This window comes from Archocentrus centrarchus, chromosome 10 (genome assembly GCF_007364275.1).
Source record: "Archocentrus centrarchus isolate MPI-CPG fArcCen1 chromosome 10, fArcCen1, whole genome shotgun sequence".
NCBI lineage: Eukaryota > Metazoa > Chordata > Actinopteri > Cichliformes > Cichlidae > Archocentrus > Archocentrus centrarchus.
Window position 1 is genome coordinate 9,767,171 of NC_044355.1, and position 17,224 is coordinate 9,784,394.

Sequence of the window (17,224 nt, forward strand, 5' to 3'; positions counted from 1 at the left end):
CATTGTTCCCAGCACAAATGGTGCTTCACTGCATGATTGCTTGAAAGATTCCATTAACAAATATAACTCTGTGCATGAAAGATGTCATTGTTGTCAAAGTATTACATTTTAGCCACTGGGCAAGTAATAAAACACGTCTAAATATTGACACAGAGTTTGATCAGCTGCTATGGCCCTACACTGTCAGGCAGGTTAAGCTTTCTTGGCAGAAACGTAATCACACACATTCCCAAAGTTGAATTTTGGTAAAAAGAAAAACTAAAACTTTTGTCAAAATTTAACTCTGCCTCAGTCTCAAGCCATGTGGTGTTTGAAATATTTAGTAACTACCTGACAGCTCCTGTGTTTTGAACACATGTACAAAACTACTTTATTGTTGTGGCCAACCATCTGGTTATATGCCACCTATAGTCATCCTCTCCATACACCTGGGACTCCAACTAGTGTGGCAGCTTGAATGTGTGCAAGCCCTCCAGGGCCCATCAGTCCACATGCAGTGCCCAGAGGAAACATGTGACATGTGGCATAATTGAGTCAGCCAGCAAATACTGTTGCAGAAATCAACCTACTGATGCCACTACTCAGTGCCCAGTGGAGGTGCTCTGAGCTGTATAGGATTTTAGAAAAAAATATGTCTGTTTTATATTATAGAGGGCACTGTTTTTTATGTTTATTTTGATATAGCACAGGGCCCTTGGGATTAGGGCGAAGACAGCTTAGGCACTGGCCAGAATGGCCGAGATCACCTTGCTGAGGGTTTGAAGGACTGAAATGAGACATTCAAGAGGCAGTATAGGCAATATGAAGGTTGAAAAGAGCACTTCAGTGTCAAAAAGCATCCAAACTCCTCCTCACAGTTCAGTTTGCTCTCTGTGTATGGGGCATTGTTTCCTCAAATTTTAATTAATCTTTTTTTTTTTTCCCCCTCTTCAGATTCTTTGTTCAAGAGTCTTGCCATGTAGGAAATGAAGGATGATTTCTTTGACCTTGTTGGTTACTGACCAAATACAGGATTTGTTTAATAACTTAACATTTGTTGTGTGTCTGTCTTATTTGATGGGTTTGAAGGAATCCATATAGAAAGATGTCACTGACACCTCATAAAAATGATATGTGATTTTCTGGATCTTTTTTTAGATTCTGTCTCTCACAGTTGAAGTGTACCTATGATAAAAATTACAGACTCCTCCATTCTTTGTAGGTGGGAAAACTTGCAAAATCAGCAGTGTATCAAATACTTATTTTCCCCACTGTAGCTAGATTATCAGTTTCATTCCCCTCTACTTTTAAATGCATCACTTGCTTTCTAGAACTGAAATAACATTACAACATATGATATTGATATGAGATCCTATGTCAGTCTATAAGCACCTTGAAGGGAAGTCCCACCAAAGTGCTTGCTTGATCTTTGTGCAGCCAACACTGATGTCTTGCATGTTTCTTCCATTTAGATATTTGATATTTTTCAAGAGTTTCTCAGCAATGTTGTGCCAGTTACTGGAAATGGTAGTTACAGTTACTAGTAACAGTATAGTAAGAGCATAATACAGTACTTCTTTATTGTTTAGGCCAACCATCTGATTAACCCCTTAACTGGCAAGGGCCCGCTGATGGGCCGTTTGTAGTCCCTTTTATATGGCAGGCTAGACCCTCCCATTTTTACTGACACCTCATTCGGCCAATCATCTAACTGGCTGCACCAAATCACCTGACAAAGCTACGTGACGCCCTCTGAGTATCACTGGCTCTAGCAAACCCATTTCTTAACATGATTGGCCGAATGAGGTGTCAATCAAAATGGGAGGGTCTAGCCTGCCATATAAAATGCACTTCATTCAGCCGGCGGACCAGACGCGGCCAGTTAATAGGCTATGAAATGGGTTTTTCAGAGCCAATAATGACCAGAAGGCGTTATGTAGTTTTTGTCAGGTGATTTTTTTGCTGCCAGTTAAGGGGTTAAAGAAATGACTTTACTTACTTAATTACTTTGTAGAAAAGCCTCTCATTGCTTTGGAAAGGGCTTCTACATGAGTTTATAGTAGAGGTATTACTTTATTCTTAATTACTTGTAATTGTTAATAAAGGTAAATTCCAGGCAAAGATTAAACCAAAACACTGCCCATTAAAATGTTGAAATAAATTGAGACTTTTCTCTTATGACATTTACTTAATTGCAAGTATGTATGAGGGTTGTGCCTTGTGTAAAACACTTAAAACACAGCCACTAATGAATTGGCTAACATCCTCTTCCTAAATGCATTTATGAATTCTCAAATCCCACATCTCACCACTTCTGTTGGCATGTGCACGCTTGTGTATTATATTGCAAGTTGAAGTGCTGTGTTCTACAGGCTCCTAAAGGATCATCCTTTTTTTTTTTTTTTTTGACAGAGAATCAAACCATAATACTTTATGTAGCATTTGTATTATAGTTATACCATTTTACTACTAGTAAACAACTGCATCCCAGATGTCGTGTGTCCTTGAAAGCACTTGAGTTAGGCAGGTGCCTTCAGCATTCCTTCTTCTGGCTGCCCAGGAGATGTTGCCTCTTTGATTCTTTCTTCAAATATGCAAGCCAGCACTGAGGGAGCAGATTGTTTGTTCTAGATTTCCTGGGAGACTCCCACCTTGGGCTTAAACAGAGCAGTTGTGATGATTAGCAACAAAGTGTGCTGCCTCTCATAAACCATTGGGGGAGAGAGAAGGATCTAAGGAATCTTCTTTCTCATGTTGCTGCATCTTTATTGTGAAACAGACTCTCCTTTATTATAATTACAGTTTCACAAAATTTGACCTTTTGGGCTATACATGGACACAGGGTTTAAAGTTCTCTGACACTGTGCCAGAATTCCACCACAGGGCCTTATTTTTTATGAGTAAAGTAGAAATACTTAATTTTCCCCAACCCACCCAAAAGAAAGAAGCAAATACATAAAAGAAGAATCTTGTATTGTTTTGTTGTTATTGTTGCAATCATTTGGACTCATTTAGCAGCAGTGTTTTATGCTGCATAGGCTCTTTATAGACCAGTGGAAGAACAGGACTTGAACGTTTTAATATCATGTTCTTTATGGTGTTGGAAATTGTGGTACAAATAGGGTACTATTCTATGGTTCTGAATGAGAGAACAGTGTGTGATGCTTGTTCTATGGCTCAAATTTTCAAATTAACTCCAGGATTATCAGTAATTGTAAAAATAGGTCTGGTCACCATATGCACCACAGCTGTAATCTGGCTTGTCACAGATCGCTGAACTATGCTTTCATCATCTTTACCAACAAAGTTGGGGACAAGTAGGGATAAGTCCCACTGAAAGCATGTGCATATCTCCACAGGTTGATGACTATGGAGAAGCCAGAAAGGATAAGGAGGAGCAGGTCCAGTATTGGGACATTTTATCTAAAGTCTGAAAGCCAACTAAGTTGTTAGGTACTAGTTTTATTATTTTGGACTTATTGTAAGTACTGTTGGTAGTTTGACAATTGTGAAAATGTTTTTGAATTTCCTTTTCCCAGCTTCAGTAACATAGTTGAGATAAACATTATTATGCAGAATGCTCTGATCATGAGCAGAATTCTTTCTGAAACACATCTGAGCATTTAAAGTCCAGCAGCTGATAAATTAATAAAAATAATTCATCATGACATTTAAAGACTTTACTTTGCCAAGCAAAAGACAAAAAAGGGTAGAATGTCTATAATTCTGTCCCCTGCAGACACTCGTGTTTTTAGACAAACTGCAATACTGTTATTGTGGTGTTTCCCTAGTGTGCAGACTCAATAATCTGTCCATTATGAAAACATAGGGTCTCTTCATTCTTAGACAAATTTGTCTATTGTGTTCAGTCACAGACTTAATACCATTTTCTGGGATTTGTGGGGGCTAACACAATTATCTCCCTGGCTCTAGGAAGTTGACAGGCAGGGCCTAAGGGAAGAAGCAGTGCTTATCAACCATCTACCCACTGTCACAATGACAAAAGTGTTGGCACATGCAAATGAAGATAGGAAAGGTGTCTGCAAGACTTTCCTCTGATGCTACAGATGATTATATTGCACATTATGTAGGTCCACTTTTATGTTTAAGGTTGCTAACATCAATCACTTCTACCTGTCACCAACTTTATATGACATATGTTATGGACTGCAAAAAGCAATGCATTCAAAACAGTTCCACTGTAGAGTTGCCATGTACTGCAGCTTATATTTATAGAAAAACTACGATATCTGTCTACATTTTTGCCTGTTGAAGGTTTATCTATTTCATGTAACACATATAAACCTGGTGTGACAGTTCCTTATATATTCAGTGATTTTTTTTTTCAGATTATCACATTAAGTGTAGAATACATAACAGGCTGATCAGTTAAATTGGCTGCCAAATACTTAAGCAGCAGTGGCTTATTTGTTTTTGCCTTTTGTTAAGAAAAGGATGTAGGACCAAAATACTACTTTCTGGGTTTTGAAGCTTTGGCTTTTAATTGGTTTACGCCATCTGTTGGCATCTAACACATGTCCTATAAGCTTACTTTTTAATATGCATTGGGATTCTAATGTATGTAAATTAATTATTTTTCTTTGTTTTGAAAAATGGTGGGAAAATTATTTTTTTTGAATGTCAATTAATTCTTGTTTGTATACAGCACTGAAAGCAATCAATAATATGTTCATGTTACACTGCATAGAATTCCCAAAATGTCTGAGTATTTCATAGATTTTATATTAAAAAAAAAAAAATATATATATATATATATATATATATATATATATATGATAGAGAAAAAGAGTGAAAGATATTTTTTATTTTCTTGCAGTGAGAAAAGACGTGAAGGATGAGAATGAAGACAGAGTGCCACAATTCAAGAAAAAGGCAAAAGAGCTTCGTATCTTGGATGCCAAGACAGCACAGAATCTTTGTAAGTACATGCAGTTATGTATTCTTGAGAATTTAACCATATAACCATATGCCCTCAGTACGGATAGTGTTTTGCTGAGTTCTTGGAGGTGGTGGTGGGGGTGCAATAGTATTGTGATCACCACATGTATGTCTAACTTGTGTCCAAGCCTTTTGATTTGCAGAGCATATTTTTGTCAGAACGGACTACTAAAGCTACATGTAGGTGTTTAAAATCAGTTGCAGCCTTAAGTATCCTGTTCAGTTAGTACAGGTGTATTAGATAAGCATCGTAAGTACATCTGTTTCAAGGATTTGGTATACTATAACTCAGAGAAACGATATCAATAATACCACCTTATCAAAAATGCATGTCACATGTTAAAATGTTGCCAGTGAGCTGGTATTTGATTATTCCCCCATGTTCCTGTGTGGGCTCTCTCCCGGTACTCTGACTTTCTCACATCCAAAGATATGTGTGAGGCCATAGTTGTGAATGTGAGCGTAAATGAGTTATATGTATCTGTATTAGCCCTTCCATTGACTAGCAACCTATACAGGGTATATCCTGCCTCTCGACCTATGACAGCTAGAATAGGCTCCAGTCTCACCATGGATTGGATAGGCGGTTAAAAAAATGAATGATTGTTTAGATTACAGTCCACTCATTTGTTTATATGTGTCTTTTACACCATTCTTCTCTATGCAGAGGTGAATTTCAGAATGTGCAAAATTAGGGTGAATAAATGCCAATACAGAGAGTGAGAATCATAAACAAATGGTGACATATTCCTTAAACATAGGTGTGATAAATTACTTAAATTTGCAAAATATTGAGCATAACTTTGAAACATAGAAGCCTGTTTGTTGCATTTCCATGACTGTGTGTGTGCATTTGCAAATATGCCATTGCATGTCATTGCACCCTTGTATTGGCTGTGACAATGTTGATAGGTATCACTGCCATCTTTGATTACATAACCAGCAGATGGGTTTTGAATTTGGCAGGAAGCAAAAATAAGACTGTAGAAAACCTCACCTTCAGCATGGAAATGGGTTGGAAACATGTTGTACTTAGCTAGCGTGTGTCGCCTTGACACACACTACAGCATCATAGATCATATTCAGTGCCTCCCTCTGAATCGTCTAACCTCCCTTTATAGTTTCGGTGTTTGGTACTTTTGAAGGTTCAGTGACTGAGATATGTAGGTAGTTGGATAACATGAGTGACTGGGATGCCAGTACGACTTGATGTATTCTGCTGTAATGATTATGCACACCGGAATCTTTTAAATTGTGTGTTTGTGAAAACCTTTATTAAGAACTCTTATTAAGCTCCATGTTGGTGTTTGACTGTAGGGTCAGTCCAAATTAGAGAAATTAGCATTAGCCCTGCCCTTTGAAAGAAATCCTCACCAGAGGTTGAGTTTAAATCTTGAAAAGTATGAGCCAGTATAAACTAAGTTTACTTTGACAGAAGTCTCCTGAGAAGATGCTACCTTGAAGTTGAATTTAGTACAACAGACACATTTTGTTGTGTACATCAAATCTAAACTCTAATTTGATTCAGTAGTTCAAGGACTTTAAGTATAGTAAATATCCTACTCGATATTCCTTCCCAGTTGGAAAAAAAAAATACTTTTGCACTATTTTTCAACATCTGCAGCTGTGGAAATGTACTGTGTAACACAGCTTGTGCACAGAGTAGCAGCTGTTTTAAATGAAATAATAAATAGAAACACTAAATACAGTACATTCTTTTTATGGAAGATTATCAAATATGGCTGGAGATCATCAAGCATTAAAAATATCAAGGATCAGGCATGAGAGTCAGATGTTTGATTCCTTTTGTGCTAATGGTTGTAGCTCTGCTGTGCAAAGCCTCTTTGTCCACAAACTAAAGCCAAAAATCCACCTCAGTGCACCTGGAGAAACTGATCCTCATGAGTGGATGTGCAGGTGCATTTTTGCTAAATGGTGCACCAAAACTGCATTGTGCTGCTGAATCTCATCAACACGCCTACATCTACACCATCACAGAAAGTAACAAGCAGGTGTAACCTGATAGCATCCCATGTTGGATTTTCAGTGCTGAACTCTTTTATTTGCCTTCCCATCTACATTTTCTCCATTTTTAATCTTCAGTATCTTGTAATATCCAATACATATGACCTTTGAAGGCCGACTCTTAAGAGAACTTAATATTGTATATCCAGCTGTAAGTCTATTAAAGAGACACAAGTGATCTCTTCTATTTGACAAAAATTCACCTTATAATGTTGAACTGAAAAGAGAAAAACTATTTCTACATTTCTGTAGTTCTTATGCAGTGACACTAGAACACGATGCTAGAAAGTTCAGCGTTATATGAATAAAGCTATGCTACACTATATGTTACATTAAAACAATAGTAATGATGCGTTATGTCATAACTCCCTTAGATACAGTTAATGATCTGTATATTAAATAGAAGTAGACTGTGAAGATCTGAAGAAAAGGATGCACTCCCTCTCTGTTGCACGTCTCATACAGACATCAGGTCCCAGTGCTTCAGTAGTTAAGCAGCTGTTGAGTGACTCTCCTCCAACTCATTACCAAACCTCCATGTGTGACTTCCACCTGGATACACCATCAGCTCCACTTTTCAATGTAGCCACCCCACCTGGAGTGTGAAACACCCATGAGGCTTTTCCCTGAGGCAAATTCAGTGGACATCTTTGTATCCACCTTTACAAAAGCATGTAGCTGTCCAGATGACACCATCACTGCTACAACTAATTACATTATTATTATTATTATTATTATTATTGTTATTATTATTATTATTATTATTATTACCTTTCACAGTTTTACACTATTGTTAAATCTTGATGTTTTCCTATCCAGTTTTTGTGACACAGACTGTCCTATTGAGAGGCAGAAAATGCATTAGTTTTTCCAAGTGGAAAGTTAGGTCTGTGGTCATTTTGTGCTGAAATGTCTCTTTGAAGCCTGCAGTCTAATAAAAAAGGGAGAGGAAATGACTCTTTTCTGTCTACATCACAACAGCAATTTTCTTGGGCTCGTTCCGCCTGCCTTATGAAGAGATCCGGGACATTGTGCTGGAGGTAGACGAGGAGAGACTGAGTGAATCACTCATCCAGGTAAGACTGATACTCAGTGTGGTGTGTAAGCCCACCCCCCACCCCCTCTTTTTTTAACATTCTGCTTTTCTTTTTAGTTTCTGAAAATGAAAAGTGTGAACTTTGTGTTTGTGGAGACCTGGTGTGGTCTGTTTTTTTTTTTGCATAAGTCACTCTTCTCCTGCTCATGTGGACCATAGAGACTCACCCCCCCATTCATCCTCTTACAATGGATGGAGAAGGACAAGACTTGGCAAAGTCTCCTCAACTCCACCCTCATCTCTTCTTGCCTTTGTCTTAAACCATGATTAATGAGCTTCCTAAAGGCTACTTGTTTTGCTCCAGTTTTATTTTTTCCTGCCTCCAAAAAAAAAAGCATTAATTGAAAATGGGGTGGATGCACCTGAGGTGAAGATGCGTCACTGTGCAGCCTGAGCCTCAATCTACACTAACATTTCTTGCACTGTCCTTTTGACTAAAGCAGCGTGTTGGCTTTTATTACTGTTTTATTTCTGCAGTAGGAGGTGTGTACCCTAGGGGTGAGTAGCAAATAGAACATTTGATTTCAGTATAATCTTGGCAGTGATACACTGTGTTGTGTGCACGGGTGTGTACAAAAGTGTTTTGTCCCCTCCTTTCTTTACTTTACAACCAGCAGTGGACATTGTTCAAGTGGTTGCTGATTTCAAGCTTAGGTCCAGAGGAAGGGAGAAAAGTCCTCAGTTCCACTGGTTCTAAGGGTGTCCTGTGGTGTCTGGCACTGGGACATTTCCAGTGGATCTGTTGGGTCCTGTGGTTGTAGGGTGGGCCTCTATGGATTTGGTTTGCTCTGACACATCCTGTAGATACTCAATTGGGTCTGGATAATCAATGTTATGTACTAGTGTGGTTTGAGAATGCAGCTGTGGTGTGGAGGTGGGTGATTACTTGTTCTGCAGTAATGTTTAGTTGGGTTGCACGTGTAAGCAGTGGAACGCCCACATGAATCCCAGGACCAAACATTTCCCAGCATAACAGTGCATTGTAACAACATGCTCAATGGTATTCACTTCACTTTGAAAGCAGTCTTAGTGTTGCAGCTAACTGGTATATTGTATATACTAGTATAAATCCTTTATCACATGGTCAGTCCTATCAACAAAGACTTGTATGTCTTGTACATCAGCTACTGTAATTAATTCCTCCCCTGTGCATGGAAATCAAACCTTAAATTGATTGGTAATGTCCCTGAAAGTACAGAAAAGTATATCTTATGAGATGGCGCACTCTCATCTTTGTCTGAGAAAAAGTAAGTTAAAGCACTAACAGTGCCAATACACACCAGGGCCATGTTCCACAGAGCACCAAACATGTGGTTGGACTAGCAGGACAGTAGTGTCCCTGGGTTATAGAAAGAAACAGCACTTCATCCACTAAACAGCTGGTGGATGAATAAACGAACCCTAATCAAACTGTCAGCAAGGACACATGAAGCTGGTCAGTAGCCTGCTGTTTCAGTGATCACTGGAATACTAAAATTTCTGTTCACTGACATGACACTGAAGCAGCACTCATAAAGACAGTAATGAACAAATAATGGCCAAATGTTGCAAAAGCACAGCAACAAGAGTGGTGTTCAGTGATGCAGTTATTGACATACTGACAGCTGCTTCAGGCTTCATGTTTATCTTGTTTACCATTTAAAAATGCATGTGCATTAGTGGTGTTAGTGTTGGTAGCAATATGGCACGTGGTCAGGGTAAGCCATATGTACCTTTTTCAGCATTCAAGCATTTTACCCTTTATTCAATGGGAAGCAGGATAGTGTGGCTTCTAATAAAGAGGCAAGCTCAACGAGGCTCAGGAGAGCGAGTGCATGACTCAGTAAAAGCATCTAGAAACCAAGCTAATGTCACGAAATCTGGAGGGAGGCAGGGCGACCAACTGGGTTAACTTATTGGTACAGAAGGGGCCTCACATCTGGCATGTATGTCACTGCTGTTTGGATAATGGTTCTCTGAAGAACAAAGTCTGGACTGGACAGGCTGGACAACATCCCAGTTATTAACAATTTGACCTACAGTAGACTTCTATTAATTCACCTGCAGTTACGCTGATATTATTGAATGCTACATTATTTAGGTGGATTATTTGACATTTCAAAAGAAAATCAGGTTGGCTTCTCAGAAATGTTTAAGTGGCATCATTCTCCTTTGGATTTGCTTTGAATTAATGACATTACGATTGTCTTACGTTAAAGGTTTACTAGCCTTTATATATGGTGTATAAATAGAATCTGAGTGGGTACACATACATGTGGGTACATGCATACATATTATATTATTGTGCAATATAAGCTTTTAACTAAATAAATAAAATCAGAAGTAATTGTTTAATGCATAGAAATCACACTGAGGCCTTTTCAGTTTATGAGATTTAAATTCAATTGAAATGTATTAAAAATCTGTTTGAACCCACAAACAAAACATGCCCTTAATTCACCCAGTATGCCATGTGTTGTCTAATGGTTAAAATGTGAAGCAGGAGGACTTGGTGTTTGACTGAAAGCACAATTTGCCACACACAGTACAGTGCAATAATGATTGGCAAGAGGGAGAAGCAAAACAAACGTGCAATTTTTTTATTTACACGAAAATGTTGCTAATTGTATACTTAGATAACCATCCTACTGAAATATGAATGAGGTGATTATAAAGCAAAAGCATTCAGAAATGAGCTTGCAAATTAAACAAGGCAGCAAGCAACACATGCCCAACAAATACAATTATAGCTATAGTTGAAGCTATACAGAAGCACTGAAGGGAAGCAAAGAGACTCCCTGCTGGGTGACACAGTCCTGAGTGTGGGCTCCATCTGCACAGTGCTTATCCACATTCATTATGCTGATTAATCATTCCTCACCACCCACTTTCAGCCACACGCCAATCACCATTTATCTCGTGGACAGATGTACACACATAAAATAAAGCAGGGAGGCTTTCAAAAATAAATGAATAACAACAACAACATTAAAAAAAAAAACAATATTATTTATTCTTTTTCTTCATCTTCTCTTCTACATCTTGAAGCAAATAAAAGAAACCTAAATTTCAGATTTGTGTGATTTTAATTGGTTTTATCAGACTCCTGTTTCTTCTTATTGCAAATGATTCTTATTGTTATTATTTATGCTTGTATTTATTTCTTATTAATCTAGATATGAATTAAGGTAATTGCAATGTTGTTTCTGATTAAAAGCCATTATTCAGATTTTTTTTTTTTTATTGCAAAAATAATAGTACACATGTTGTTGGTTTTACATCTGTACTTTTCTCTTACTGAACTGGAATCAAAAAGTCATTGTTAATGAAAAAAGTTTTTGTAACAGTAAAAATTTCATGTGGCAGTTTGACAAAGTGTGCCTGTAAATGTGGTGAGGAAGAGCTCTCGTGAACAATCCCTCCTTTTTTAACTGGCCTTGCTGGTTTTGTCACAAAAGAAAAAATAAACAAGTTCAAATGTCTGTTCAAAAATTGGGCTCAAACTGATAAATTGAAAGAATGGTGAAAACGGAAGGAATCAAGGAAGCAAGAGGTGTTCATAATGCATCTAAAACCCTGTAACTCAATCTTATTACCTTCCTTCCCAGTCGACATGTCTAATGTAATGATTTGTCAGCAGAATGTGGCAGTACACTGGCCTTGAAGTACCCCTACGATGTGTCACCCTGGCAGAGCAGATAGATAGGAGTTGATTGGCTCTCCTTATTCTGCATTAGGGTCCATCAACGCCTCAGAGATGATGTACACATCCCTGAATGTTAGCAGACAGTCCTGGGTCTCACCATTCATCCGTGCCCCACATGAATGCTTGCATCCTTATTTTCATCTCCATACGCCCGGTATGCAAACATACGTACAGCACATAAAAATGACTAGATGGTGTCAGTTATCCCCTCTGTCCTCTAGCGCCTGTACAATTGCATTATTTATCATCTAACCAATAAAGGTGTGTACAACGCATGCAAACACACACACACACACTGCATTCTGTTGCGCTGTCTTTCTTTGCCTATGTTCTTTGTTTGACTTACAATAGTCATAGTGTTGGTGGTTAATTTTGTAAATCAGGTCAGCTTCATCATATGTTAAAAGACAGTCACCATACTACCATATAGATTATAACACTGTGGACAATGAAAGACAACAATACCACTTGGCTCAGTGAAAGCAGGTTGAGTCTCAGAAAGCATTGCAAAGGTCTGCTTTTAAAAGAGCTTACATCCTGACAAAGCTATTCATTGCTTTTATTGGCGGCAGCAGAAGCAGCAAGGGAAGGGTCCTGTAGACCTTTTTTTGTGTGCATAAGAATCAGGCACATGTGCTCTGGGCTTCAGGGGCCAGGTTCTATTGTGTTTGCATTTAGTTTGGCACTACAAGAGTACTAGCCATGTTAGGTTCTTTTTAGAAGCACTCTGGCTAAGAACATATCTTCCTCACTTGTATTGTTTGAATCATGATGTGACTATGGCCATGACCCTATTGTTACTGACTTAAGCTGTTGCCTTTAGTGTTTTTATCTCCCCAAAAGTACCCCACAGGCTCTATGCTCCAGAGGGAAGGCTTAACTGGCATAATGATGGTATTTGGTCTCATGCCCTTACGGTTCATGCCAGAGGAACACAAGGAGGCCAAACAATGCCCAGATTATTAATAAGCACTTGTAAACTTGAATAGTTTATAGTGCAATCAACTGGTACACAATCAGGGAGTTATTAGCTCATAACCTTTCTCTGTTCAAGCAGTTATCGCTGGAGAATTGCAAAATAAGTTAAAGTTGCTGACAATGTTGCCATTATTGTATTAAACATGGTTTGCAATTTCAAAGAGAAACTGTGTCCAAAGCCTTACTTTGAAACATTTTTTACTTACCGTAGGATGGATTAAGTGGTATTGGTTTTTAGGAATTTAGATTAATGCTTAGCAAGGATACTCTCCAAGCACTCTGAGCTTCTTCTTTTGTCTTGCCACTTTTTCCCTTATTATTCTTACACAGTGTTTCTGCTGGACTACCTTGCATTCCCTCATTGCTTAATTGGCACATCTTGGGAAATAGTTCTTTGTGATTACAGTTTATAAATTCTTAAGCTGTCTACAATGCATGTATACCCTATTTTAATGCTCCCCCAGGGCAAATATAAGCTTTTTCAGGTCTAATCAGGTTTTCTACTGCCCTCAAGCAAAGACGGTCTAAGTTCTTCATGTTGTATATATAGATGGGCAGTCGCAGAGCTCTTGTGATGTCCAGTTATGTGCCATTTAACCATGTCATGTCAAACCTCATCAGTACATTGATCTCAGTAGGTCAAAGCTAATGCACAATCATAAAGGGTTATATTTAATGCTGGCGACTTTAGTCAGGAACTTAGCCAGGAATGCAGTTATTTAACAACTACTTACCTCAAACCATGTGCAGCAAACGGTAAAGATAATTAAATGGATGCAATATTTTGCATCACCATCCTTTGCCTTTTACACTTTTTTTTAGTGTGCATTGAGAATTAATTTCAAACAAATTCTAGGCTTCTGGAGAGCAGCTCTTTTCTCAGTCTCTACTAAGAACGTAATACGTGATCTGGCTTTTTGAAATGAGAGAGTCATCACTAAATGTTTTAGTACGCCCAGTTTTTGGTGCGTGTGGTAAGCTAAGTCTCGTCAGCGGATGATATGGCCCTGGGGGCTTGTTTTGCAGAATATCAGAGTGGCTTCTTAATGTTTAATGTCTGCCAATGTATTTTATATTACCCCATCTTCTTTTCAAAAGGAAAGGCTAATGACTAACACTGCACCGCTGCTATTCATTTGTAATTAGTATTACCCTATGTTGTGTGCAAATGCACTAGTAAAAATATCAAAGAATTGCATGAAAGTGTCCAGTCCCTTGCATTTAAACTCAGCATATCCTAATTAGTCAGTGTATGCGCATCACTTCTATTACTCATTGGTTGACATACCAGAGCCTTTAGGTAAACAGTGGGACATTTTTTAATTCACATTCAATGTCAGTTTATACTTTATATATTATAGCTTCTTGAAGCTATGATATACATGAAAATAGGAAAGAGTCTCACCTATAGGTTTGCATTTCAATTTTTGCTCATTGCATTATAAGATTAAAAAATATATTTTCGTTTTCAAAGTGAAAATGAAGCTCTTAAGAACCCGAAGATAACAGCAGCTATCCTGACATCATGTTTCCTTCATAACTTTTTATTGCATTTATTTATTTTGTTTTTTCAAATGTGCAATTTATTTATTTTGTTTTATCTGTCTTCTCTGCCTTACCTCTCTGGGACAAGAAGTGTGCTGGTGTGTAATATGTATACTTAATCTAGTGTACTTAATATGTTTTGGCTGCCCAGATGGTGGTGGTGATGTAGCTGTGTTTTAATCAACAGCAGTTCACATTATCAATCTGGACTCTTTAAAGTGGTTGTCTTTATTTTAGTTTCAATATTAGTCAGCTGAGCATGGAAAAATACTGCCAAAAATAATGACTACTTCAGTTATTTCCTATTTGAACACAAATAGCTAATGGATCTAACACATACACAACACACCTTCCACATATATGTATATTTACTTTTAGCTCAGTTTATATATAATGATGACAAAGGTTGAATTCTTTAAGACTGTATCAACTTAGTGTGTCATGTACAGTCCTCATACACACTGACTAGTTTGTCTCCCAGTAAACACAGGTGTTGTCAGCTTTTGGCTTTTCACTACATCCCTTCACTTCGCCATGGCAACAACCTTTCCTCCAGGTCTCACAGGAGTCTTCGGAACTAGCCTTGCTTGTTATTATTGTTTATCTCTCTTGTCAATCACCTAGATCACCAACATGCTCATCCATATGCATGGCCCCATCATTACATGCAGTTGCTCATTGGCTGCCGGGTCTGGCAGTGCCTATGCCAGCCTTTGTTCGCTGCTGTAACAGGTGATTGTAGCAGACTGGCACATTGTTGGGCATCATTTTCATGGTGTAAAAGTGCACATGTGGGGCACGGCGATAAGTATGGGCCTGTTGGATTAGAGCTTAAGCAGGAGAAACGAGTCCCCCATGGGCTTAATTGTGGTTTATTTTGGCACACAGCACATAACTCTACTCTGCATCAAATGCCAATTTAACAATGAAATGTGAAATACATTATGCAGATTTGGAAGGGCTGGAAAAATAAGACAGGAGAGGAGAGGAGGTATTGAATAAACAAAGTAAAGGCAAGGAAAAAGAGAAATGAGGCTTGATTTGGTGCAATATCAAATATGTTTTAGAACTGATGGCCAGCACCCAAGGTACTACATGTACTTTTCACTGATCATCACCAAGCTGCTGATCTGTAACCACAGGGTCCTGGCCAGGTACTCCGTCCTAAGGTTGAATATTGATTAAAAGAAAAAACACACACACACACACACACAAACACACACACACACACAGTTGGAAGTCCATTCACAATGCGCCACAGCAGTTAAATTTTGATTATGTGCAGTCCATTCAGCTCCTTCTCTGGCATACTGGATGCTGTATTTCCTTAACCGAGTAAAAATTTGTTTTCTGTTTTCACTTTCCAATTCTGTGTCTTTGTTTCTGTGACAGATGGCACATCATTCAAAGAAACACTCTCAGAAGGCAGACTCCATAAACAAATTAATTTCTATTACTGTTTTGCATGCATGCTCTATTCTTACTTGATTGACAGTCTCCTCATATATGCTCTGTATTAGTATGACTATATGAGACATTGCAAAACAAGAATGGATACAAATGAGTGGCAATTTCAGTGCAGTGCAGTGAAGTTCACCCTCCTATCTCCACCTTGGCAAGTTTGTTTCTTAGTGAATGTTTTGAATATAGTTTGTCTTAGTATAATTAAAATAATATATAAATATTATAATGAGGAGGGATCAGAGTTGAATACATATTTTAAAGCAAAGCTCATTTTCAGTTTACATATAAAAAGTTTTATTTGTAAGTCCTGAGGGCTTATACCAGTTCAGGCGAGAACGGATACGCTTTCATATACGTTTCTTTTATGTCTTGCTTTCACTGCTTTTTTTTTTCCCTGTGTTGCCTGTCTCTGTCTCTTTCTTCACCAAATTGCACCTCTCTGTTTATATATTTTCTTTCTGTGTGAACTTTTACTTGCTTTCTTAGTTTCACTCTTAATCATACTTCACACCTTCCATCGTAAATGTAAATGCTCAGGTATAAAAAAATCCCCATATTTTATTCTAAAAGACATATTTAATGTCACACTAAGTCTGTCAGGTTTTCCAGCCCCAACCCTGAAATTAATCCCTCCCACCATCTCTCCCAACCTGTTTTCCTCTCTCTCAGTGTTTGTCTCTTTCTCTTAGACTGCATTTCTCATTTAGTTTAATGCGATTTTAGAATCTGTCACACTTAGTTTGTTGCCTGTCAATCTGTCACTGTTGCTTTGCTCACAGTGAGATTTGAGGTGTTTGTGTGGTTTGGTAGGATGTAGATTGTGTAAACTATGCAGACTGTATGACTGATGTTCTTTGTTTAACATGTGTACCTCTGAGACATGATTTGCCATTTCTTGTAGCTTTTATCCTGTAAGTTACTTCTAAAATTTCAGGCTTAATTGTCAAATGTTTTGCAAGATTAAAAAAAACAAACGTAATTGTAAATGCATTAGATATTATTTCAAATATAAACTAGTCGATGAGATTTGTAAACCTAGTTTTGTTTTTTTGTTTTTTTTTTGTAATACTGAACATATCTGAGCTAACAGTGTAAAATTTGGTTTGCATTGTATTTTGTTTTACTGAGCTTTTTCAGTTGGAAAGTGCCCACATTCGCATAAACAAAACTCATCTTGATAGCCTTTGTTCCACGCTTTCAGTTTACAGTTTTGTGGTAGTAACCTTTTGTTTGAGATGGATGCTGTCTACACCCACAAAGCATTGTGCAAAGTAACTTTTTTCTTTCTTTTGACTCTTAAGCTTAGTTTGAGGGGGGGGGGGGGGGGGGGGGGGGAAGAAACTTTTGAAATTGCTCGTCTTTCTTTTCAGACTGTCAGGGGTTGGTTTAAGAAGTAAGGTTTGCAGAATGCTGAGCAGTCTTTGCATCTGTTGATTATTTTGTTATTGATTCAACACAAAGTCTTCACTGATTTTAGCCACGAGCCAGGTAAA

The 17,224-nt window shown here is 38.0% G+C and overlaps 1 protein-coding gene across 2 annotated transcripts in view; it reads left to right on the forward strand.

Moving 5' to 3' along the window:
* The window catches only part of diaph2 (diaphanous-related formin 2), a 382,484-nt gene that overhangs the window by 214,471 nt on the left and 150,789 nt on the right, over positions 1–17,224 (forward strand). For both annotated transcript variants that reach the window (XM_030738657.1, XM_030738656.1), the window contains exons 20-21: positions 4,817–4,918; positions 7,945–8,039. In XM_030738657.1, coding sequence (XP_030594517.1) covers positions 4,817–4,918; positions 7,945–8,039 — 197 coding nt within the window. The remainder of the gene's footprint in view (positions 1–4,816; positions 4,919–7,944; positions 8,040–17,224) is intronic.